This window comes from Dermacentor andersoni, chromosome 2 (genome assembly GCF_023375885.2).
Source record: "Dermacentor andersoni chromosome 2, qqDerAnde1_hic_scaffold, whole genome shotgun sequence".
NCBI classification, from domain to species: domain Eukaryota; kingdom Metazoa; phylum Arthropoda; class Arachnida; order Ixodida; family Ixodidae; genus Dermacentor; species Dermacentor andersoni.
Window position 1 is genome coordinate 90,410,267 of NC_092815.1, and position 20,209 is coordinate 90,430,475.

The 20,209-nt window shown below is 48.3% G+C and overlaps 1 protein-coding gene across 1 annotated transcript in view; it reads right to left on the bottom strand.

Annotated features, from left to right (window-relative positions):
* Positions 1–2,063: 2,063 nt before the first annotated feature.
* Positions 2,064–20,209, bottom strand: part of LOC126541644 (uncharacterized) — a 33,127-nt gene continuing 14,981 nt past the window's right edge. Inside the window, exons 4-7 of the mRNA XM_050188500.3 lie at positions 15,171–15,263; positions 10,894–10,983; positions 5,769–5,829; positions 2,064–2,327 (exon numbers count right to left, since the gene is read on the bottom strand). Coding sequence (XP_050044457.1) covers positions 2,227–2,327; positions 5,769–5,829; positions 10,894–10,983; positions 15,171–15,263 — 345 coding nt within the window. The 3' untranslated portion in view covers positions 2,064–2,226. The remainder of the gene's footprint in view (positions 2,328–5,768; positions 5,830–10,893; positions 10,984–15,170; positions 15,264–20,209) is intronic.

The following is a 20,209-nucleotide window of genomic DNA, read 5'->3' on the forward strand; positions in this document are numbered from 1 at the left end:
GACTAGCCTTAACCTTTGCATAATCATATGCATCCTGCGCACTGAGTCTGGCAATTACTTCCGCAGCCTCACCCGGCAACATAGACAGCAACCGCTGTGACCATGTACTCGGACCGAAGTTCATCTTCTCGCAAGTCCTTTCAAAATTTCCTAGGAATAAGCTTATGTCGTTCCCGACCTCAAATGGCTTTAACAGCCTGTCCATGCGGTATGATTCTGCCTCACTTGATCGTACCAGATCCCTTTCACTTCCTTGAGACCGCTCCAAACGTTTGCTTTCAACTTCAAGTTGCATTTTTCCTAACTCGCTATCTTTCTTGTGTTCCTCTCTGTTCCGTTCTTCTCTTTCCCGTTCTTCTCTTTTCTAAAAAAGTTGTAACCCAATTTAAATGTCTTCCTCACTGGCCTGTTCGGAAATTATCTGCAATAATTGCGAGTTTAACATTTCCTTGCGTACCTCTAGGCCCAGTTCCTCACCAACAATGAACAATTCGTCCCTAAGCACTGTCCTCAACTCCATGATTGCTGCTTTAATGCCTTGATCCTGCTCGCTAAACCTACTTAGAAAAACACAACCTAGCTAACAATCAACAATCTAGCTTCCCTACTGTTTTAAACAGAACAACCACAAAATGAAGCCTAGAGAGTCAAAGCAAGAACCAAGCACTCACCGCAGACACAGCACCACGTCGCAAAGCCCATCCCATCTCTGCCACCAGTTGTAACGTTTGGAGTCGGGCATGAAATAGATGGTAGCTGGCCTATGCCGTCATCCAACTTATCCACGCTGAGGACCTTGTTGAAGGGAGAGACTTGTTCTCATCGGGAACGAGGAATATGGGTGCAACTACGGCTGAGACATTCGCTCCCATTGCAGCCCGCCTGAAGTGGCAGGCCGCACCTTTCTTTTTTTATCCAGTGGCCGTGATCATACAATCTGGAACATTGCTTTCGTACGAGGCAGATGGTACCTGTTAAATAGCGCTGTCTAAAGAAATCGCCTTTTCATGTATTAGTTTCATTCATTTTTTGTGCATAGCAGTGTAAGCGCCGAGAAAACGCGATTGTACAAGGCATATGGGCGCAGATGTTTTGCCTGCATTGGTCGGCGTCCAGCGCTGTCGTCCCCGTGAGCGAAAATTCCCGTATATATATAGGTATATGTATATGCCACACCTTGCTATATGATATGCGGTATATGCAGATTACATTGCCACACCATTCTATCACTAAAGTTGCTCACACCTTGTCTTTAATTCTTGAGAAAACTGTTCCTCGGAATTTTGAGAATGACAACCCACAAACAAATGTCATGAAACAAAACGCCGACAGCGCATGTCTTTTATGTTAAATGTTCTGAAACTTAGATATTAAATCTGCGAAACAATAACAGAAGCCTGAAAACGATGTAATTATTTTGGCACGGCTGTGGACTACCTTCGGGATAGGCCCACGCGAGAGGCCACGTTTCTACCAGAAAGTTAGCCTTCGTGCATAGCGTTCGCGGCAGGCGTTTCCCGGTAAACATTACCGTTACATTAACTGCATTTGCCGAGAATCGTGAGAAGCAGTCAGGGATCTTCTAATGCTATCGCGTTCCACTCTTAAAGGCGAAGCTTAAGCGTCTTCCAATTTTTTGTTTAAGCGGGTCAAATTTTCCTGGACCTGATAAAAAAAAAAAACGTTGCCAACGTGCAGCCCTAAGATTCTTAACGCGCGCCTAGAGTTCCTGAAGCTGGGCTACGGAGATCTCGATGACAGATCGAGGAGGCGGTATTTCTTTGCTACTGGCTTTACGACGACGCGGACAGCTGCTTTTCGGAATGCCAGCCGCGTGCGATATGGGAGCCTCCCTACAGCCTGCTGCAGTACAACCAGCAAGTCCCTGTCACATTATAGACCCACTGTCTAGACCTAAGGCGTAGGCACCTTACCTATAAACCTGAACACTGACGCCGCAGTCGAGCAATGAGTTCAGTCATGGCCTTTGAGATCGCGCGCGCAAAACCTGCGTGCGATCTCGTAGGTCATGGTTCAGTTGATAAAAGGCAGGCGTATCAATGTGGAGGTTGGAAATGCTTTTTTTTTTTCACAATTTTTTAAGCAATCGGGTATGACATTCCCCCTCGGACCATGTGGAGGGGGGTTGTCGAGAGATGACGACGGTGCGTGGCAGCTTGCGTCTCTCCGCCACTTGAGATTCCCGCAGTGCTTAGCCCGCACGGCTCAGGCTGCCTCGAAGGCAGTGTTCACGGAAGCGCCCGCCGCGGCCTCCTTGTGGCCCCATTCGCGCATTACTGCGTTCCATCTGGGGCCCTTGAAAAAGTCTGTGCAGAAAGAAAAGAGGAGGAGAGTTACTCGACGCGGCTGGCCGGTAGCGCCATTTGAGGGACACTAAAACGCAACATTAAATCAGTTGGTAAAGTATATACCTTCCGAACACTATTTCATTTGTGATCGTCAAATACCAGCGCGTAAAAAAAAAAAAAGAAGGGACGAATGCAAGGAGACGTACACGTTCGTCCTTTGTTTTTTTTACGCGCTGGTGTTTGACGATCACGAATAGCCAACAGCCCGAATTTCTGTTCTAGTGCATTTCATTTGGCAGAAACAGAGGGGCGGGATCCAGGGTAGCCTCGGAAAGGGCGGACCTCCCGGGGTTTCCCTCTGGATCTGCCAGTGGAAAAACATTTGTTGTGGTCAGTCCGCGACACCTTCAATAATAAGAAAAGAGAGTTTTGGCGATTGGACGAGTTCTCGAAATTCGGTATGTTTTATTCTGTGGTCCTTTGAATGTAACGTAGACGACTTTTGCCAGTAAGCAACAATACCAGTAGAAGCCGTCAGTCCCTGCTTTTTAAAGCGAAGCTTTTATTGCCTCTTCGACTTTTCCACCGGTGGTGGTGGTGCTGCTGCTGTGGCTGTCTCGCATGCCGCGTCGGAAGGTGGTTCAGAGCGTGTTATAGAGGAAAGACGACGCGAGAAACACGTGTGGACTTTTCCATCGCGTCGCATGCGCAGAATGCCCTCTGGAGCTCTGGGCGTCGCCACATTAGCCTATTGACAGGTGTAATTATCCATCAACTCCGCCCCCCCCCCCCCCCCCGCTATAATGCATCGCAGAAACTGCAAAGCTTACCCTTCTTTTAACGTGCAAGCCCAGAGGGTACAGAGATGAGGTAGGTAGAATGGTAGAGAGCAGGCAGAGAAAGGGTAGAACGGACACAGTTGCGAGACGAGTGAATAACAGCCTTGTCATCCTTCGTTCCCACTCTTTGCTCGCAGTTACCATTCAGGGAGAGGGGGGGGGGGTATAAACAACAGGCAACTTTGCCAAGAGCGGCAAGTTGGGCTAGCTCGTGGAAGTTCATCTTTTATTAAGAGGGTGTTACTGTGCTATAAACGCACGGACAACAGAAGAAGAAGTAGACAGGACGTGCGCAGACTCACAGGACGCAAGCAATCTGCGCGCGTCCTGTCTACTTCTACTTCTGTTGTCCGTGCATATATAGCGCAGTAACCCCCTTATTACAATATGAACTTTGCCAAGCGGACAGCTGACGCAAAGCCGTATTAAATCTAAGTGTGAAAATTAAATCTGAGTCTGCCACTACGGGGTCCCTCATAATCCGATTGTGTTTTAGGCATGTACAGCTCCATAATTCAAATAAAGTTTAACACTTCCGCCACGACGCGATGTGCCATTTAAGGCAATGAGAATGCTCAACCTTCTCAGAGATTATGGACAATGGCGCACAACAACGCCTCAAGTAAACACGTCTCCATGTGCGATTTGTGTACTACGCAGACAAACAGCAGCGGTGCACGCAAGTTAACGTTTAACATCAACTCACCACTATCGTATTGGGCTAAACGCTGAAGAAATTAAACATTCGCCATCAACATCACTGATAATTATCGCCGATCAAAGCAAATAGCACAGAAAGCTTCGATTACGTCGATTCCCACAGTGCGTGGGATCCGCATATTTTTTTTAATCGCAAATTTCAGTCGACGCGAAGAAAAGTTGTACAACTGTGTCTGCTTATTTTGAATGCTAAGAGTCAATGGAAGAATGTTAAGTAAATAAACATTTGTGTGCATTCGAGTTACAAATTGGCAGCGGTCAAAGTAACAATGCGAAATAGTTGGCTTTTTCCGGTGATGGTTACATTCTTTTTTGTATTTAGTAAACGTCTAATGTAACTTAAACATATTGTTTTATGTGTCTTCGGCAATAGGTAACGCTTTTCGATATACTGGGTTTCACGATAGGTATAATCACTTCAACCCGCGATATTTGTGTTACTTAGGGCTACAGCGGTTTTTCATGCTGCGATAAAAGAAAAATGTTGCTGAAAGATCGCCGAGAAAGCTAGTTCTTTCTCGTGCGAAAGAAGGTCACTGGGAATTATTGCATAAGAAACGGTGAACTTTCCAGTGGAAATGAAGTAGCGAAAAGACAAAAAAAAAAAAAAGAAGAAGGAACCCTGAAAATTATATCTTCGCATGAACATCGAAAATGTGCCCATGAATCTTGAGAATTGAAACCGATGATGGTAGTTACCTATGAAGTACTGAAGCAAGTACTTGAGTAGAGTAGCAGCAATGCGTCGGGTAATTTCGAAGGCGTTAACATGGCGACACGGAGTCTGTGGGCAATAGACAGGGTAGTTGAAAAGCAGCAGCTTGGTCTTTCAAGGGATGTTAACCTCAGTAGTTCGGCGTAGGCGTCGTCACGGTGGTATACAGAAGTTGCGCCACCCTGTATGTGTGTGTGGTCGAGGCGTCGAAAAAGGTTTCCTGGTGTCTGGGGCTTTGTAATGTGTCGGTGTGGGCCTTCAAAAAAATACTACAAGGAAAGAAAATATAAGGGATGTTTCGAAGTGAAGTCGCCGCCGATCTCATTTTTACATTCTTTCTGACAATGACCCAGATTACGGTAATATCCCGTTTTCAATTCCGCAGTTGTAATTCTAAGAGGTGCAGAAGCCAGGTACATCCAGGAGCATTGTTATCTCAATAACTTGTTTCAAAAGACGTGTGGCGGCTTAGCGCAATGCTCGCGGAAGTTTAAAAAGTTGGAAGGCGATTCAACCGGTAGGTGAAGAAGATGAAAGACAATGCCTTCTTGAGTGAGAATGGGGCGGAGTCATCGCGCACGGTACTCTATCGCGTCATTCCTTAGCGTTGGACTGCTTAAATTTGTTGATTGCACGATCTTCGGGAACGGCCCACATTTGGAGACTGAACATGCCTGTGAGAGCGGCCTACATTTTCAGAGCACATTATGTGGCCTAAAAATGTGGGCCGTTTCCAGGGTATATGGTCCACATACCCCAGGAACGGCCGATATTTTTAGACAGCAATATCTTTGGGGCTCGGCCGCAGCTTTAGACTGCACACATACCCACGAGAACGGCTTTAGAGTGCACTGCCTTCGGGATTGGTCAGCATTTTTAGACTGCACTACTTTTGCGGTTGGCTCACACTCTTTCACGGCATCATCTTCGGAATCGGCCCTCTTATTTGGACTGCACGTAACCGTCGGGATCGGCCCAGAATTTTAGAATGCACTATCTCCAAGATCGGCCCACGAAAGAGGCTAGAAACAGCCGATACAGAAATGTGGGAATAATTCGCCAAGGAAGGCACTGCCCAAAAAAAGGTGAGTTGTTGAAACGAACGGAAGACTGCAAGCAAAGGTTAAAAAATGAAATCATCTCGAGACAACACCGTAAGTTCAAGAAGCATGTGATGACGCTTACTTGTGTTAGGCTTCTTGAGGAGGTCTTCGAAGTACGACATCACGCAAATCACGAAGTACACCTGGGAGGCAGTAAAATGACATGTCAGATGCCGCGCTCACTGTGCTGTCCGAGCATTATTCACTGAAAGTCGCATTAGGTCACGACACTGTACGACACCACTAGTCAATCTTTTAGTACTATTGCACTTACGACGTCACCCTGGACGCAGTCCTTACAAGAAACGCAGCTGCTTGTTCTCTGTAAATCTAGATGTAAGCATACACCTAGCTCGCACAATACTTTCTCTATATGCTGGTGAAGGCAGCAACCCCGTGAGGCTATTTTTACGTGATGAAGCTTTTGTGATCTGGTTTAGGATGACTTGAAACGCAATGAACGACAGCTCGCTCATTGAGTTTAATAAACATGCAGCTAGGGCACTGACTTGAACAAAATTATCATCGCCTTCTGGCTTGAACTTTTGAACGAGCATCATAATTCTTACTTATTGCACTCACGCAAATGAACTAATTTAGCAGAGAAAGCAGCCTTTCGATTAGTTTTTTGAGTCAGTTCGAAGAACTGTTAAGGGTGCTGAAACAGCCAGTCTGGAAGAGTTTGTCACGTTTTTCTGCGTAGAAACAGCATGAGCGGTCCACTTTTTGTTTTTGTTTGTTTGTTTTATACTGCTAGCCCCAATAAGGGACCATTACAGGAGTAAAAATACAGGTCAAACATTGACAATCATTTCACGTGCATCTTTTTTACCCAACATCGCATATTTCAGTTAAATTTTATTGAACATATGTCTAACACATATATAGGTGCCAGTTGATAACCATGACATGCACGAGACACAGAGATGCATCGAGGCAACTGTGACGAACTGACGCATAATCAAAATTGACATAAGTAACGCAGTACCTTGTCATGACATGAATGTCTGCGCAAACACTGCGCCGCGTAAAAAATAACTCAGGATTAAGCAAACTAGTAGATGTACTAGTATAACTTGCTATCTCAAGGAAAGCGTTGCCTTAGAGGACATACCGAAGGCACGCATGACACATAAGAGGGTTCAGACAGCAGGCTTGACGACTGAGTGCAAATGACTAATGCTGAATTACAATGGTGGACCCAGAGCGGTCTGAAAGCTCGGTAACAGAGCGCCATCCTCCGGCGGAGAGCCCTCGCTTCGAATCCGCGTTTGGAACGCTGGCCCTGCAACCAGAGCGACCAGGGGCACAGCCGCATGCGGAGGTACCAGCATTGCTCGAGCCGAAGGGACATTTTTCTGTCTTTGCGAAGGACACATGTTTTGGCCTCATTCTCGTGGCATGTTCGCGATAGGAACGGTCACTTTGGTGCATAAAAACTCAAATGAGAACGTTTGCGCGATGTCTTCTTACTTTTTTCATTAGCGGCGGCCTCCACTATAGTGTTCACTAGTTTGGACTTGGTTCGGCGAATGGAGCAGATCGCTAAGCTTGAAGGCGTCTGGGGCAATTTCATCACCCCTTGAACCCGAGAAGCTGCTTTTATCAAGGAAAAGTATGTCAATGGGGTCAATATAGCACCACCGGGACATTTTCTTTCTTCAGAGCCGCTTAAGGGCCGTCCATCCGTCGGTACGCAAGAACGAGACTTGTATAGCTCGCTTGCTGCGGGGAATCATCTGCGCTGTCTTATTATGCCGTCTGCTACACAGACAATCCAGTCAACGGCTGCTGGAGGAACTAGCGTCACGCCGATTTGGGCGGAGCAATCTGGGCTCCTCCGCAGGGCGATCTCGGAACGAGAGCTCTCGATCTGCCATTGCAATATACTATCCACGCTTCCGATCTGCCATTGGAACATACTTGCTACAAAAAGGACAGAAAATTTTGGTCCGGGAGCGCTCCATGCAGATCTGCCATTAGAATTCAGCATACGTAAGTTTAACTTGCTCTCGCAAGTTAAAAGCGTCTGAAGATGATAGCCATGGGTGGTGGCTGGCGGTGCGATTGTACAGTAATTTTATATGTTTTGCTGTTAATAGTTATGCCAGGCAGGTCTCGGAAATTGGCGGTTGTTTTCAGGATACACATGACTTGAGACTAGACTTGGCGCAGGCGGCTTTGTTCCATCGCCCAAACAATTTTTCTGGGCTAAAGGAAAGAGTTCAGATTTGTAGACTCAATGAAAGTGCTGCTAAGTCCGAAATTTATATGGACCAGGGGATGCACCTACAATGTTTTTCCGTTTTTCAATAAAGCTTTACTCTGTCTCTCCATAAAATTTAGCTCTGCCAGACTTTTTTCTGCTTTCTGTGATCCTGAGCATACAAAAAATACGTTAAAAATAAATTTTCTGTTAACGCACCTAATTGGCGTTTCAAAGGATAAACGCCAAACCTTCGTCAATGGCTGGTGCATGGTGAAGGCAAACTCGCGGAGAACTTTCTTCAGCAATGAAGGGAACAAATAAGAGCGCTCCTGAAATAGGTCCCATATTTTCACACGCGTTAGTTTAACCTGGGTAAAAGAAAACAGACATCTAAAACAGCAAAATAAGACGAAATACATCACTGATCGAGTGTTAATTTGAGTTATTAAGTGATGGGGGTGATGAAATTGCCTACCCAACGAGGAAAAACGTCCGTCCCTCCGTCCGCCCGTCACTTAAGTCGCTTTCAAGATAGGGCCCACATCAGCGAGCGAATAGACCTTCGTGGCTGCCTCTCGGTTCAAGGCGAACTAAGTGGCGAGAACACAGCGCGCACGAAGCTATCAGCACTCGCCGCACTGTGTCCTCATCGCAGATCGCTCTCAAGATAGGGGCCCGCGCGGCCGCGCCATACGCAGCCGCCACAGGGGTACGGTTGGTCACGGTTGATAACAGAGCGATAACGGCTTATAATGATCGGAACGTCGCCAGCGCACCTGGCGCCACCACCTGCAGCAGTTTGCTTGCCTCATCGATTCACCTTGCGCCACCGTTCGCAGCAGTTCGTGTCGCCGCAGCGGCTTCGTCTATACTGGTCATATCAGTTTCATAACATTGCTAATGACACCGGCCTGCGTGGAGGTGAGCAAGTGACACGATGCTTACGCATACTTAGACAACTCCCAGAGGAGTTTCTGCGTGGTGTTCTTTCTGGCCTTTGTCTTTCGCGTTTGGAAAAATGCGAAACTGATGCACGCGGAAGTTCATCCCAAGAAACCGAAAGCGCTGTCAAACTGTGGCACATGTGCAGAAGCTCTGCCCTGTAGCTTTCCCTTCATTGGTACGGAAAGTTGTCCGCTGGCATAACCGACAGCTTGAGAAGACACAGGAAGGTGGCTCCGGGCCCTGTCCACGTAGTGAACCTTACGCGGAGCTTCTACTGGATCTAAATATACCACAATGACATGACAACTAGCTGCCGTAATATGTGATAAACAAACTGCTTGATTCCATAAAGATCTGCAGCGGCACTTGCGTCGCTGTCTCAAGGAAACACGAGAGCCGTTGACCCGTAAATGGTACGAAAATGCCACACAAAGATCTCTGATGGGTTGGAGAACCACTAGTAAAGATGTGTGGGTCATGTTAGAGTAATATTGGGCGATATGGCCGAGGGCATTGGGGAGGGTACTAACCGGAGGCACGTTCATTTTCGCACTGATCACAGGCATAGTTAATTGGACGTTAAAAGGCAAGAGTGTCCAAAGTGGGAAATCTATGATATACTAGGTGTGGTGCCTCGCCCATCAGTACAAATGGAGATGCCTTCAACGGTTTGTCCGAAGCTGGAGTTGGCGCGTGTTATAATACGGCTTAAGTGAGGTGTTTTAATTAGCGCGACGAACGTGACGGAGATGAATACCAAGTGTTTCTTGTGAGCTTAACACGTCAAGTGGCAGGCATCGCGCGTTACTCGGAAATGTCGCCCTTAAGAGAAGAAACTTAAAAAAAGAATGAAATAAATTAAAAAGATGCAGATCCCACGCACTATGGGAATCGATGTAAGCGAAGCTTTCTGTGCTGGTTGCTTTGATTGACGATAATTAGCGGTGATGTTGACGGCGAACACTTAATTTCTTCAACGTTTAGTCTAACACAACAGTGGTGAGTTGATGTAAAACGTTACCTTGCGCGCCCCAATGCTGTTTGTCTGCGAAATACGCAGTACACACAGGGAGAGGTGTTTGCTTGAGGCGTTGTTGTGCACCATACTTCATAACTTCTCACATGGTACATCGTATCGTGGCAGAAGTAGTTAAATTAGATTATGGGGTTGTACGTGCCAAAACCACAATAATATTATGAGCCCCCCCCCCCCCCCCCCCCCCCGTAGTGGTGGACTCCGGATTAATTTTGACACCGTCGTGATGTTCCTTAACATGTCCCAAAATCGAAATGCATGTGCATTTTCTATTTCGCCCCGCCGAAATGCGGCTGCCGCGGTGGGGATCAAATCCGCGACCTCTAGCAATGCCATAGCCGCAATGCTACCGCGGCGGGCCCAGAAGTGTTCATTTGATGGTCGACCGCTTCCGTAGTGTCGCCTGGGCCCTGCGGTGCGTATTAATTAACGCGGCTCTTCTTCTGCACGCCTTGCGTAATTTGTCCGCTTGACATACTTGGATGGTGTTTATTTTACAGAAATAGTAGCAACGTACTGTACTGTACCTTGGAGCTGAAGCTTATCCAGTTTCCCCGCAACTGCTGGTGTTAGCAGTAGTGATTCCTTGTCTTCTCACGTCACCTTAACTCCCCCCCCCTTGTATGAGAACTGCCCCTTCTTCTCCCTCTTCTTTACAGTTCTATCTATGTCTCCTATGGACCTGCACGTTAGTAGAAAGGGAAACGCTGCACTTTCTGCAATGCTTTTGAGGGGGGTCACGGATAATTACAGCTGTCAAGAGCATAATGTGGCGACGCCCAGGGAGCTCCAGAAGGCATTGTGCATATTCGACGCGGTGGGGTCCAAACGAGTTTCTCACGTCGCCTTTCCTCTCTGACTCGCTCCTGTCATATATACACACGTTCTGACCCCCCCCCCACCCCCCCCCCCCCCGGAGCGGTGTGCCAGACAGCAGCAGCAGCAGCAGCAGAGGGAAAGTCGAAGGAAGAGGCAAAGAAAGCTTAGCTTACAAATAAAAAAATAATATTTTCTCACCATTAAAAGGAAAAGCAAAGCGCAGAGCCCAGCCCCACTGGCGAACCACTCGGAGTAGCCGTCTCCAAAGACCTGGGCACCATTCTCCGTCTGCATCAAGGTGCAAGGCAAACATTTGATACTGCAGCAAAAAGCGGCGGTGTAAAGAAGCACAAATGGGTGTAATGGAGGCGCTGCATGCGATGTATCTTGACTATATATATATATATATATATATATATATATATATATATATATATATATATATATATATATATATATATATATATATATATATATATATATATATATATATATATATATATATATATACTCTGCAAGGCTTTCGCGTAATAATGATTGTTACAGATCGGTGACCTGCGCGTACATAAGGCAGATTAAAAAAATTATATTCTGGGGTTTTACGCGCAGAAAAACACGATATGAATGTGAGGCATGCCGATTATGAGGCGACTATGAATTAATTTTGACCACCTGGAGTTCTTTAACGTGCCTGCGGCCGCCGCTGCCGGGATTTGATTCCGCGCCTTCGTGCTTAAAGGCGCAACGCCAAAGCCACTACACCACCACGGCGGGCAATAGGACAGATTTCAACGAGATGTTACAGTATATGAAACATATGCTTTCACGCCATCGCAACCGTCTTTCCTACTTTAATAAGCAGAAACCCCGTTCTTTACATTTTGGTACACAGACATTCCTAGTGTTGGGTTCCTGTCCTTGCGGCTTGAGTAACTCTTCCTCTCTTCGTGATGTTTTTCCTCGCCCGCAGGTCGAACGCCACGGAGCGCGTATTACGCGGGTACGCTGTCGGGTTTCGACCAGCCACACATTTACCTTCTCCATGCCGAATGCACGTCACGCAATTGTTTTCGGGCAAAGTCACGCAACGGACAGAGCGCATTACTCGGTCTCTTTGAGCGTGTTGAAAAGAGCGCGCTGGCAGATGGAGAAACATCTAAAAAGACGAGACGTCAAGTGGGCCCAGCAGCACGTCCACGAAAGTGGTTACAAATGCGAATGTCACAGCCGTCGCGACACGGGCAAAGGCTGTCTTGGCTGATCGACCCACTTTCTGGAATCCTCGCTGCTTTAACAGGGACCTTTTAGGCCGGGCGCTGCTTCATTTCCGTGGACGCGCAGATGCAGGCTTCATGGCAACCGCATGGAACGCCACACATTCTTGGCGTGGCGTCGACCGGCGTCGCTGCGTCCATATCGCGTTGCGAAATAGCCACACTGCTATTATTAGCCGAGGTGCGTACAACAAGGTATCCGCTGCTCAAAAGGAAAACGTTTCGGCGGAGATTCTGCGCTGTCGTCGCACGGTGTGAAGACGCGCGCCGGAAGTGGGAAGTGCGGCCTCTATAATGCGTTGGAACCTCACTCCAGGTGGCCTCCAACTTCCGATGGGAACGGAATGCAAGAACGCTCATGTGCCGGTGCAGGTGGCCAAAATTAATCCAGAGCCCTCCACTACGGCGCGCCCCTCATAAACAATTGTGCAGTTTCTAGGCGTTAAACCCCATACTTTCCTTGAGCTCACTGTTCCTTTTGTACTGGCGAACATTCGCTTATACTCAGAGAAACAGCTAAATGTCTGTGAGGAGAGAGAATTTATTTGAAAGAAAGCAGAGAGGTCGGCCTGAGCTAACGCGCTCTGGCCTGCTACTCTGCCCAGGGGGAGGAGGAATGGGGACATAAAGGTGGGACGGGGGATAATGATGACATATCATTATATATATATATATATATATATATATATATATATATATATATATATATATATATATATATATATATATATATATAAAGAGGGATGTACAACGGCGAAAGCAAGTTCAACATTATGATGATAAACATTAAGAAATCTCATCCATAAAGCCACTATCGGGTTCCGTGTGTTGTCTGTAGTCACTAATTCAAGTGAACCTAGAGATAAAGGCGCTAAGACGAAGCTGGTGTGCGGGCTTCCTCTGTGTGAGCAGCACCGGCGCCAAACAAAATCTGTACATATTATAAAGAGCTGCGATAAGAGGCTCCAGTACTGCGAATACTTAACTGCAGGGCACTTTTAGTGGCCGGATTCTGGAGACCACCGAAAATCACGCGGATTGACTCTACGAGATGCTTCAGCATTTTCTGAACGCTTTCCTTCTCATTGTGTTCATCTCCTTGCTTGCCCGTAGTGTCACCGGCTTCATTGGCCCTATCATTATTGGCTTCATGGCGCAGAGGACTATGCAGTACGGCCCGCTGTCATAGCCATGGGTCTAGAGGGCATCAAAGGTCATTCCGTGTCTGTATCAGCTGGTGGACGCGAACATTCGCCGCATGCTCTCATCGACCTTGAATTAGCAGTAGGCGCCGTTAAGGTCCTCGATGCACGCACAGGCAGAGGTGGTCGTGGCGCCTGCGCCCCGCTATGTAGTTCTTCTGAAATGACATTGTGGCGCTTCTTTCGCGAGTGTTGGTAACATTGGCGAACAGATTGAGCAGCCTCTTTACGTGAAGATTGGTCTCTTGCCATTTTTCGAAGAATACGAACTTCTTGTTCCATCTTCGGGCATTCTTTCGAAGTCGCTTCATAAGAGCCAGTACAGTTGGGGCAATATAAATGAAGACGTATCACAGTCGGTGGTATTATGCTCTCCGCTGCAACGTGAGCAGGTGTCCTTATTACTTCTACAAACAGCGCTCACGTGTCCTATCTTCAGACATTTCCGGCACTGAAAAGGCTTCGGAACGAATGGTTGTACACGGTGTATCACGTAGCCCACTTTGACAGACGCTGGTAATGTCGAAGAAGCAAATGTTAACTTGATACATCGGGAGTTCCCCAAGTGGTGGCTCTCAAGAATGCGCACCCTCAAAAGACTCTTGAGGTCCACATACTTGATTTCAAGCTCCACGTCGGAAATCACACCAGTCGTTGTCTCCTTCCCATTAGTAATAAAGGAGCGGACGGGGATCGCGCTTAACTGCGGAATTCTCTTTAACTTCTCCAGTATCGCGAAATGTTTCACACCTATTGTCAGGATGTTCTTGCGAGCGTTGATCCTGATCTCGCTGATATGCCAAGAGGCCACACTTTCAAATATTCGTTTAGAAACTGCCTGCTGAGGGAGTTCATGCTGTGTGATATCGGCAGGGGCACGTAAGAAATCATGAAGGATTCCTGCTTACTCTGATTTGATGAAGTTGTCCCAGTCGACATAAGGTGCATCTTCTTCATACGGCGGCCCATGGCTACGGTGTACTCGCTGTCAGAGTCCATGACTTCTGGCGTTGAGCTTTTCCAGGAATCGAGCTGGTTCGAGCTTCCAAAGGCACGTCGTCCAAAAATCAACGATGAAGTAGACGACTGAGCTAGTTCAGCTGGTCTCGGGAGCGTCTTCTTGCTCATCCTTGATGAAATGACTCACACGAAAATGGAAAAAAGTAAAAATTGCATAACAGAGAGAGGCCTACAGCACCAGTGAGCACTGGGCATGGGCTTCTGGTAATCCATGGTGCGGTGAAAGGATGTCGTCAGGACCTCATCCACAATACGGCGTTCCGAACAAGCCATGTCAGCACCAGGGCCGGCCACCACTCGGGCAGCCGGGACGCCCCCCGCGGCAGTAGCGACATATCCACCCCTCGTGGGCCGAGGTTTACGTCCGCCAGCAAGCGATTTCCAAAAACCGAGGAGTCCGAGCGTGGGGAGCTCCCCGCCGAGGGAGGATCGTTCCCAGGCAACAATCCCTCCCTGGGTGGTTTTGCTGTGGCCATACCCTAATAGCGGATGTGAGCCATTAAAGCCTAGGCAGATCTACGGTCCGCCGGGACACAGTCGTTTTTTTTTTTTGGCGTGAATACCAGCGCAAAGGGTCAAATTACGACTCGACTAGAGGCAGGGGAAGTTTACGAAACACGCCCGATGAAAACTGCCTGTCGAGAACAGGAAAGATTGACCTTTTCTCGCAAATAACAGCAGCACAGAAGCGACCACCGAACCGGGCAAGCGGGCGGCCCACTGCCAGCTCCTGGCACGATGGGCTGATGCGGTTATTTTATCAGTGACGCCGCCACCCGCCTTTTTATTCTACCGCAGTTTCTTATTTATTTTTTTAGGCATGCAAAACTCCAGCTCCCGGTAAAAGCCGCCTAAGCATTATAGTACATTTCGTTGCTGTAATCCATCAGTTTAACATCGTAATCTACGACAATTCCCAAGGCATTTCACGCCTTCAAGTGGCGCTGCGAAACATAATGAAATAAGCAGTGGCGCTTACAGCGGCGATTCCAAGCACGACCATGCCGACGACGCAAAGCACGAGGTCGACAATGGCGGTGACTACCCAGGGAAGCACGAGCTGGGCACGTTCCTGAGTCAGGTAGAGAGAGAGAGAGAGAGAGATAACTTCATTAATGAGAGACAAAGAAACAAAAGAAACAAAAGCAACAACAAGCGTCTAGAGCTACACAAGATGGTGGTCGAGCTGTCTACCAGTCCTTTTCAGGCGCGTTCCTGATGTACTGAATGAAAGCCGGCCAGATGGTTAATTTTCACTCTGCTTGGAGGCGAAGTGAGCCAGACCGTTGGGAGGGGCCTCGGTTAAGGATCCTCTGTGCATTGCTTGGGTTTTTGCTAAGGCATGGCGGGCACGTGAATAATAGTCTTGACCTTTTCGCTTGTTGCGAAAAACTCGCTAGAGGTATCAAACAGTTATTACTTCGCTAATGTTGTGGTTTCCAACGTGACGGGATTTTTTTACTATGAGATGTGCATCGGAACTCTCGCATTGTTGCGATGGCCCCCGATTGGTTAAGAACATAAAAGCCGACGTCCTGCATTCAACCATGAGACTGGGCCCGCGTTCACAAAGGTTATTTCTGGCGTGAGAGTTGTCCACGATCAGCTGTTGCCGCAGCGATTGTCTCGTTATCACGGAGATTAAGATTGTCAATTGGAGACGCCTGAACGCCGACCAGCGACGAAGAGCTCTACTGAGCAAAGTTTTGAGAGTACGGCCCGCATTGCTAGCAGCGTCTTTCAATGCGCCCACCGCTGAGTACCAAGTTTGCCCCGTAAACAGCGTAGACTCATCTTGTACGTTGTCACCTTCGAAAAAAAAAGTGAAATAGAAAAATAAAGCAAATAATTAAATTCTAGGGTTTTTATGTGCCAGAACAACAATTAGATTATGAGACACTCCGCTGTACGGTATTTCAGATTAATTTCGATTACATGGGGTTCTTTAACGTGCTCCTAAATTTAACAAGTCTGCGAGCGTTTTTTTTATATTTCGCCTCCATCGATATGAGGCAGCCGCGGCCGGGATCGAACACGCGACCTCGAGCTCAGCAGCGCATGTGCCATAGTCACTGGAATACCGCGAAGCGGGGGGGGGGGGGGGGGGGGTAGGGGCTATCCGCCTTCATGGCTACCGGTGCCTGTCATATCTACGTTGCAGTACGCTGTGTTAAAGTGTGCTCGAATGCGCACATTTTTTAAACATTTTTGATAAACATCAGGGTCTTCAAAAATGGGCCACATGCGAAGCTCGACAAGCTCTTGTATGCGGCATGGGTGACCCTCCTGAACATAGAGCCACGTCATATTCATCTTGCTGCCAAGACTTGCGCCAGTGTTTCCTTTTACTACAATCAGGAAGGGTTTTTGTTACACGTTGCAATTGTGGGCACGAAGTCAACCATTTCTGATGTCATTTACATTTCGCCAAGGGACCCTCCTATCAGTTTCAAGATTCTTGCTCACAATATGTGACCGCACGAAACTGCTCGTATATGCATATTCGACTAGTCGTATCTGAGCACTCTGGAAGCACCTCAAAGGTCGTATATAGGACAGCAACAAGACATTACTGTTACTGGTGCAATGACATTGACTTGCAATGGCGACTATGAGGCCAGAATATCGCTATTTCGCCAGCTTGTTCTTTTCATATAGCTTTATTAAGCTGTCTTGCACGACCTTAAGTAACATTGTCAGAGCCCTCTGAAACATCAAATAAGTCGTAGCAAAAAAAAAAAAAGGAAAGATGACCGAGAGAGAGAGATAGAAGAAGAAATATTAGTCGCTCCTGATGTGCAAACTCACGAAGAACCGCCTGCACCTCGCAGATTGTTATCAGGGAAGAAACAGCCTGTACCTGTGTTGTTGGCTGTTTCATAACCAGCTCGGGTGACAAACGCGAGTTTTTTTCAGCGACTCTTCGCGCCTTTAGGTACGCATTAAAGCGATGATAGAGGTGTTTGACACCTGGATTTCCCTATGGCACGACTGCAGTTTATCAAAGTCTGTCGTCACTACGTAAATAGACTGCACTCTAGTTTCTTTGTCATCCGTTGATGACGTTATCTCAGCTTGACGTAGTAGTTGTAGCAATTGCTACGAACGGGTGGATGTCGGATTGTCCCTTTATTACTTATCCCAGCTTGCGCGTGACTGCATCACGGAAATGTACCGTGTTACGTTTCGCCTACAACGCGCGGTAATGCCGGCGCGGATGCAACGGACGCCGGGGCTTTGTTCAAAACGGCGGACATTTTGGCCTGTTCGACGCCGCCGCAACGCCTACCCGCCAAGCGTGTCCAGGCGTGTTTCAGTGCCACGTGTCTTCGTGTGTGCGTGTGTGTGTGTGTGCCCTCGCTTGTCAAAGCGCGGCAGCCGGGGAGCGGAGTTCCCCGAATGAGGAGCCTGGAGGTCTCTCGGCTCAACCGTTCGCGCCGTCGTGTGGGCGGTTGGCGATGCGTCACTACACTCGGTTCAGCAGGTCTCTCGGCCCGACAGTTCGCGCCGTCGTGGGGTCATGCTCCGCCGTCCCGTGACCTTCATCCCGTGACCTTCATCCCGTGACCTTCTCTTTTGGACCGCGACGCCGAGGGTATAAGAGCAGCTGCCCCCGGACGCCAGGAGAGAGGCTCCGATTTGTACTGTTGAGTTACGTGCTCTCCCGTCTCTCCACTTCGGTCGACCTGACCGGTCGCTCTTTTGCTATGTTAGAATAAACAAGTTGTTCTGTTACCAGTCTTCTCATGCTTTGCCGGGACCTTCGGATGCTTCCAGTGCCCCAGGCCGCCAGGCCAACGCTACCCTTGGGGCTTGCGACCCATTGGCAATAACGGGCGTCAGCACCGAGACCCCAACAACTCGTGCCAGCGGTGCGATTCCAACATCTGGTTGCCAGCGGTGAGATCGCGCCAACGGAGGCCAGCAGCGAAGAGATGCGGTTGACTGTATGCTGAGCAGCACAACGACCATCCGGGAGCAGCGCAACGAGCCCTGTGTGATGACTGGTTGCCTGCAGCGGAACGACTGCGCTGAAGTCTTGGCTGCAAGGTTTGGTGAGTGCGGGACTTTCTTCTTCTGAGTTTTGCCAGGCTTTTGTTAGTGTTAGAAACAGAGCTGGTAATTGTGGTTGTCGTTGCTACCGGGTTAGTTTGCGGCAAGACAACAGTAGGCAGTAGAGAAAGCAGCATTCAGAGCAGCCATGGATTTGAAGTCGTTGCGCAAACCGATATTGCTGGAGCTTGCAAGAGAGTTGGGTCTGGATGTCTCAGACAAACTCAGAAAACCAGAACTGCTAAGGGCTATTCTTGAGTTAGAAGCTGAGGATGACGAGCTGTCGGAATGCCTTGAGACCATTGAGGAGAGGGAGCGTGAACTTAAAGAACAGAAAGAGAAAGATGAGCGCGAACTTAAAGAGCAAAAAGAGAAACAGGAGCGTGAACTTAAAGAACAAAAAGAAAAAGAAAAAGAAGAGCGCGACCGTCAACACGCTTTGGAAATGAAGCGTCTCGAGTTAGAGATGGAACGCGCTCGTAATGGAAGTCAGGCACACGGTGCAGGAGAACGAGTATTGTTCAAAATGACTGACCTGATGCGGCCGTTTAAGCTTGGAGAGGACATTGGTTTGTTCCTGGTTAACTTTGAGCGAACGTGCGAGAAGCAGGGGTTCTCTCGGGAAACGTGGCCACAGCGCTTGCTCACTTTGCTACCCGGCGAGGCGGCCGACGTAGTCGCTCGCTTGGAGAGAGAGGAGGCAGAGGATTTCGACAAAGTGAAATCGAGTCTGCTAAAAAAGTACCGGCTGTCAGCGGAGGCGTTCCGTCGGAAGTTTCGGGAAAATGAGAAAGGCAGAAGTGAGTCATATACAGAGTTTGCGTACAGGCTTATGTCAAACATGCAGGAGTGGCTCAAAGAAGAGAAAGCGTTTGGTGACCACGAGAAAGTTCTGCAGTGTTTCGGGCTAGAACAGTTTTATAGTCGGTTACCTGAGAACGTGCGGTACTGGGTCTTGGATAGGCCAGACGTTAGTACGGTGGCTAGAGCCGCTGAGTTAGCCGAGGAGTTTGTGACGCGTCGGGCTCGTGGAGCTAAGGACGGTCAAAAGGGTGAATTTGGCTCCAAGTTTGAGAGGCCAAAGTTCACGCCCATGAGAGCAAAGGGGGACACACGTAGTGCGGATGCGAGTGAAAGCAGTCCGACCGAACGTAAGGAGACGGCGGCAACCGAAGCCGAACGCAGAAAGCGGTTCGAGATGAGGCAAGCGCGCGTTTGTTATACGTGCCAGAAGCCGGGTCACTTTTCGGCGCAGTGTCCAGAAACAAAAACACAAGTCGTGTTTTTGTCTATATGCAGCACTGACGAGAACATGAAGCTTCTCGAGCCTTACATGCGAGACCTCCTCGTGAACGGGAAAGAGTGCCGAGTGCTTCGCGATTCCGCAGCTACAATGGATGTAGTTCACCCCTCTTACGTAGAACCCGATATGTTCACAGGCGAGTGCGCATGGATCAAGCAAGCAGTGGAAGCTCATAGCGTGTGTCTGCCGGTAGCAAAAGTGCTTATTGAAGGACCTTTCGGAGCACTTGAGACGGAGGCCGCAGTGTCATCTATGCTGCCCCCCCAGTACCCGTACCTATTTTCGAACAGGTCCGATCACCTCCTGCGCGAGAAGGGGCTTTTGTTTGGTGAGGCTAGCGTTCAGGCCTTAACCAGATCGAAGGTTCGGGAGCTCGCTGCAAAGGCGGTAGTTGCGGGACCGACGTTGTTGAACGATGAAAAAGGGTCAGAGGCGCAGCAAGCTAGTATTCAGAGCACGCCCGAACGGGATAAAATTGAGCCTGTAGCGTTAAGGGCACCAGATACTGGAGAGGAAATTCCCGATGCGGGAAAGTTAGAAGAGCTTCCGGTCGAGCTTCCGGGACTAGGCTCAGTGACAAACAGGAAAGACACCGATCAAGTCATTAGTGACTTAATAAGTAAAGCATCGCTGTCGCCTGAGCAGAAAACCGAACTACACCA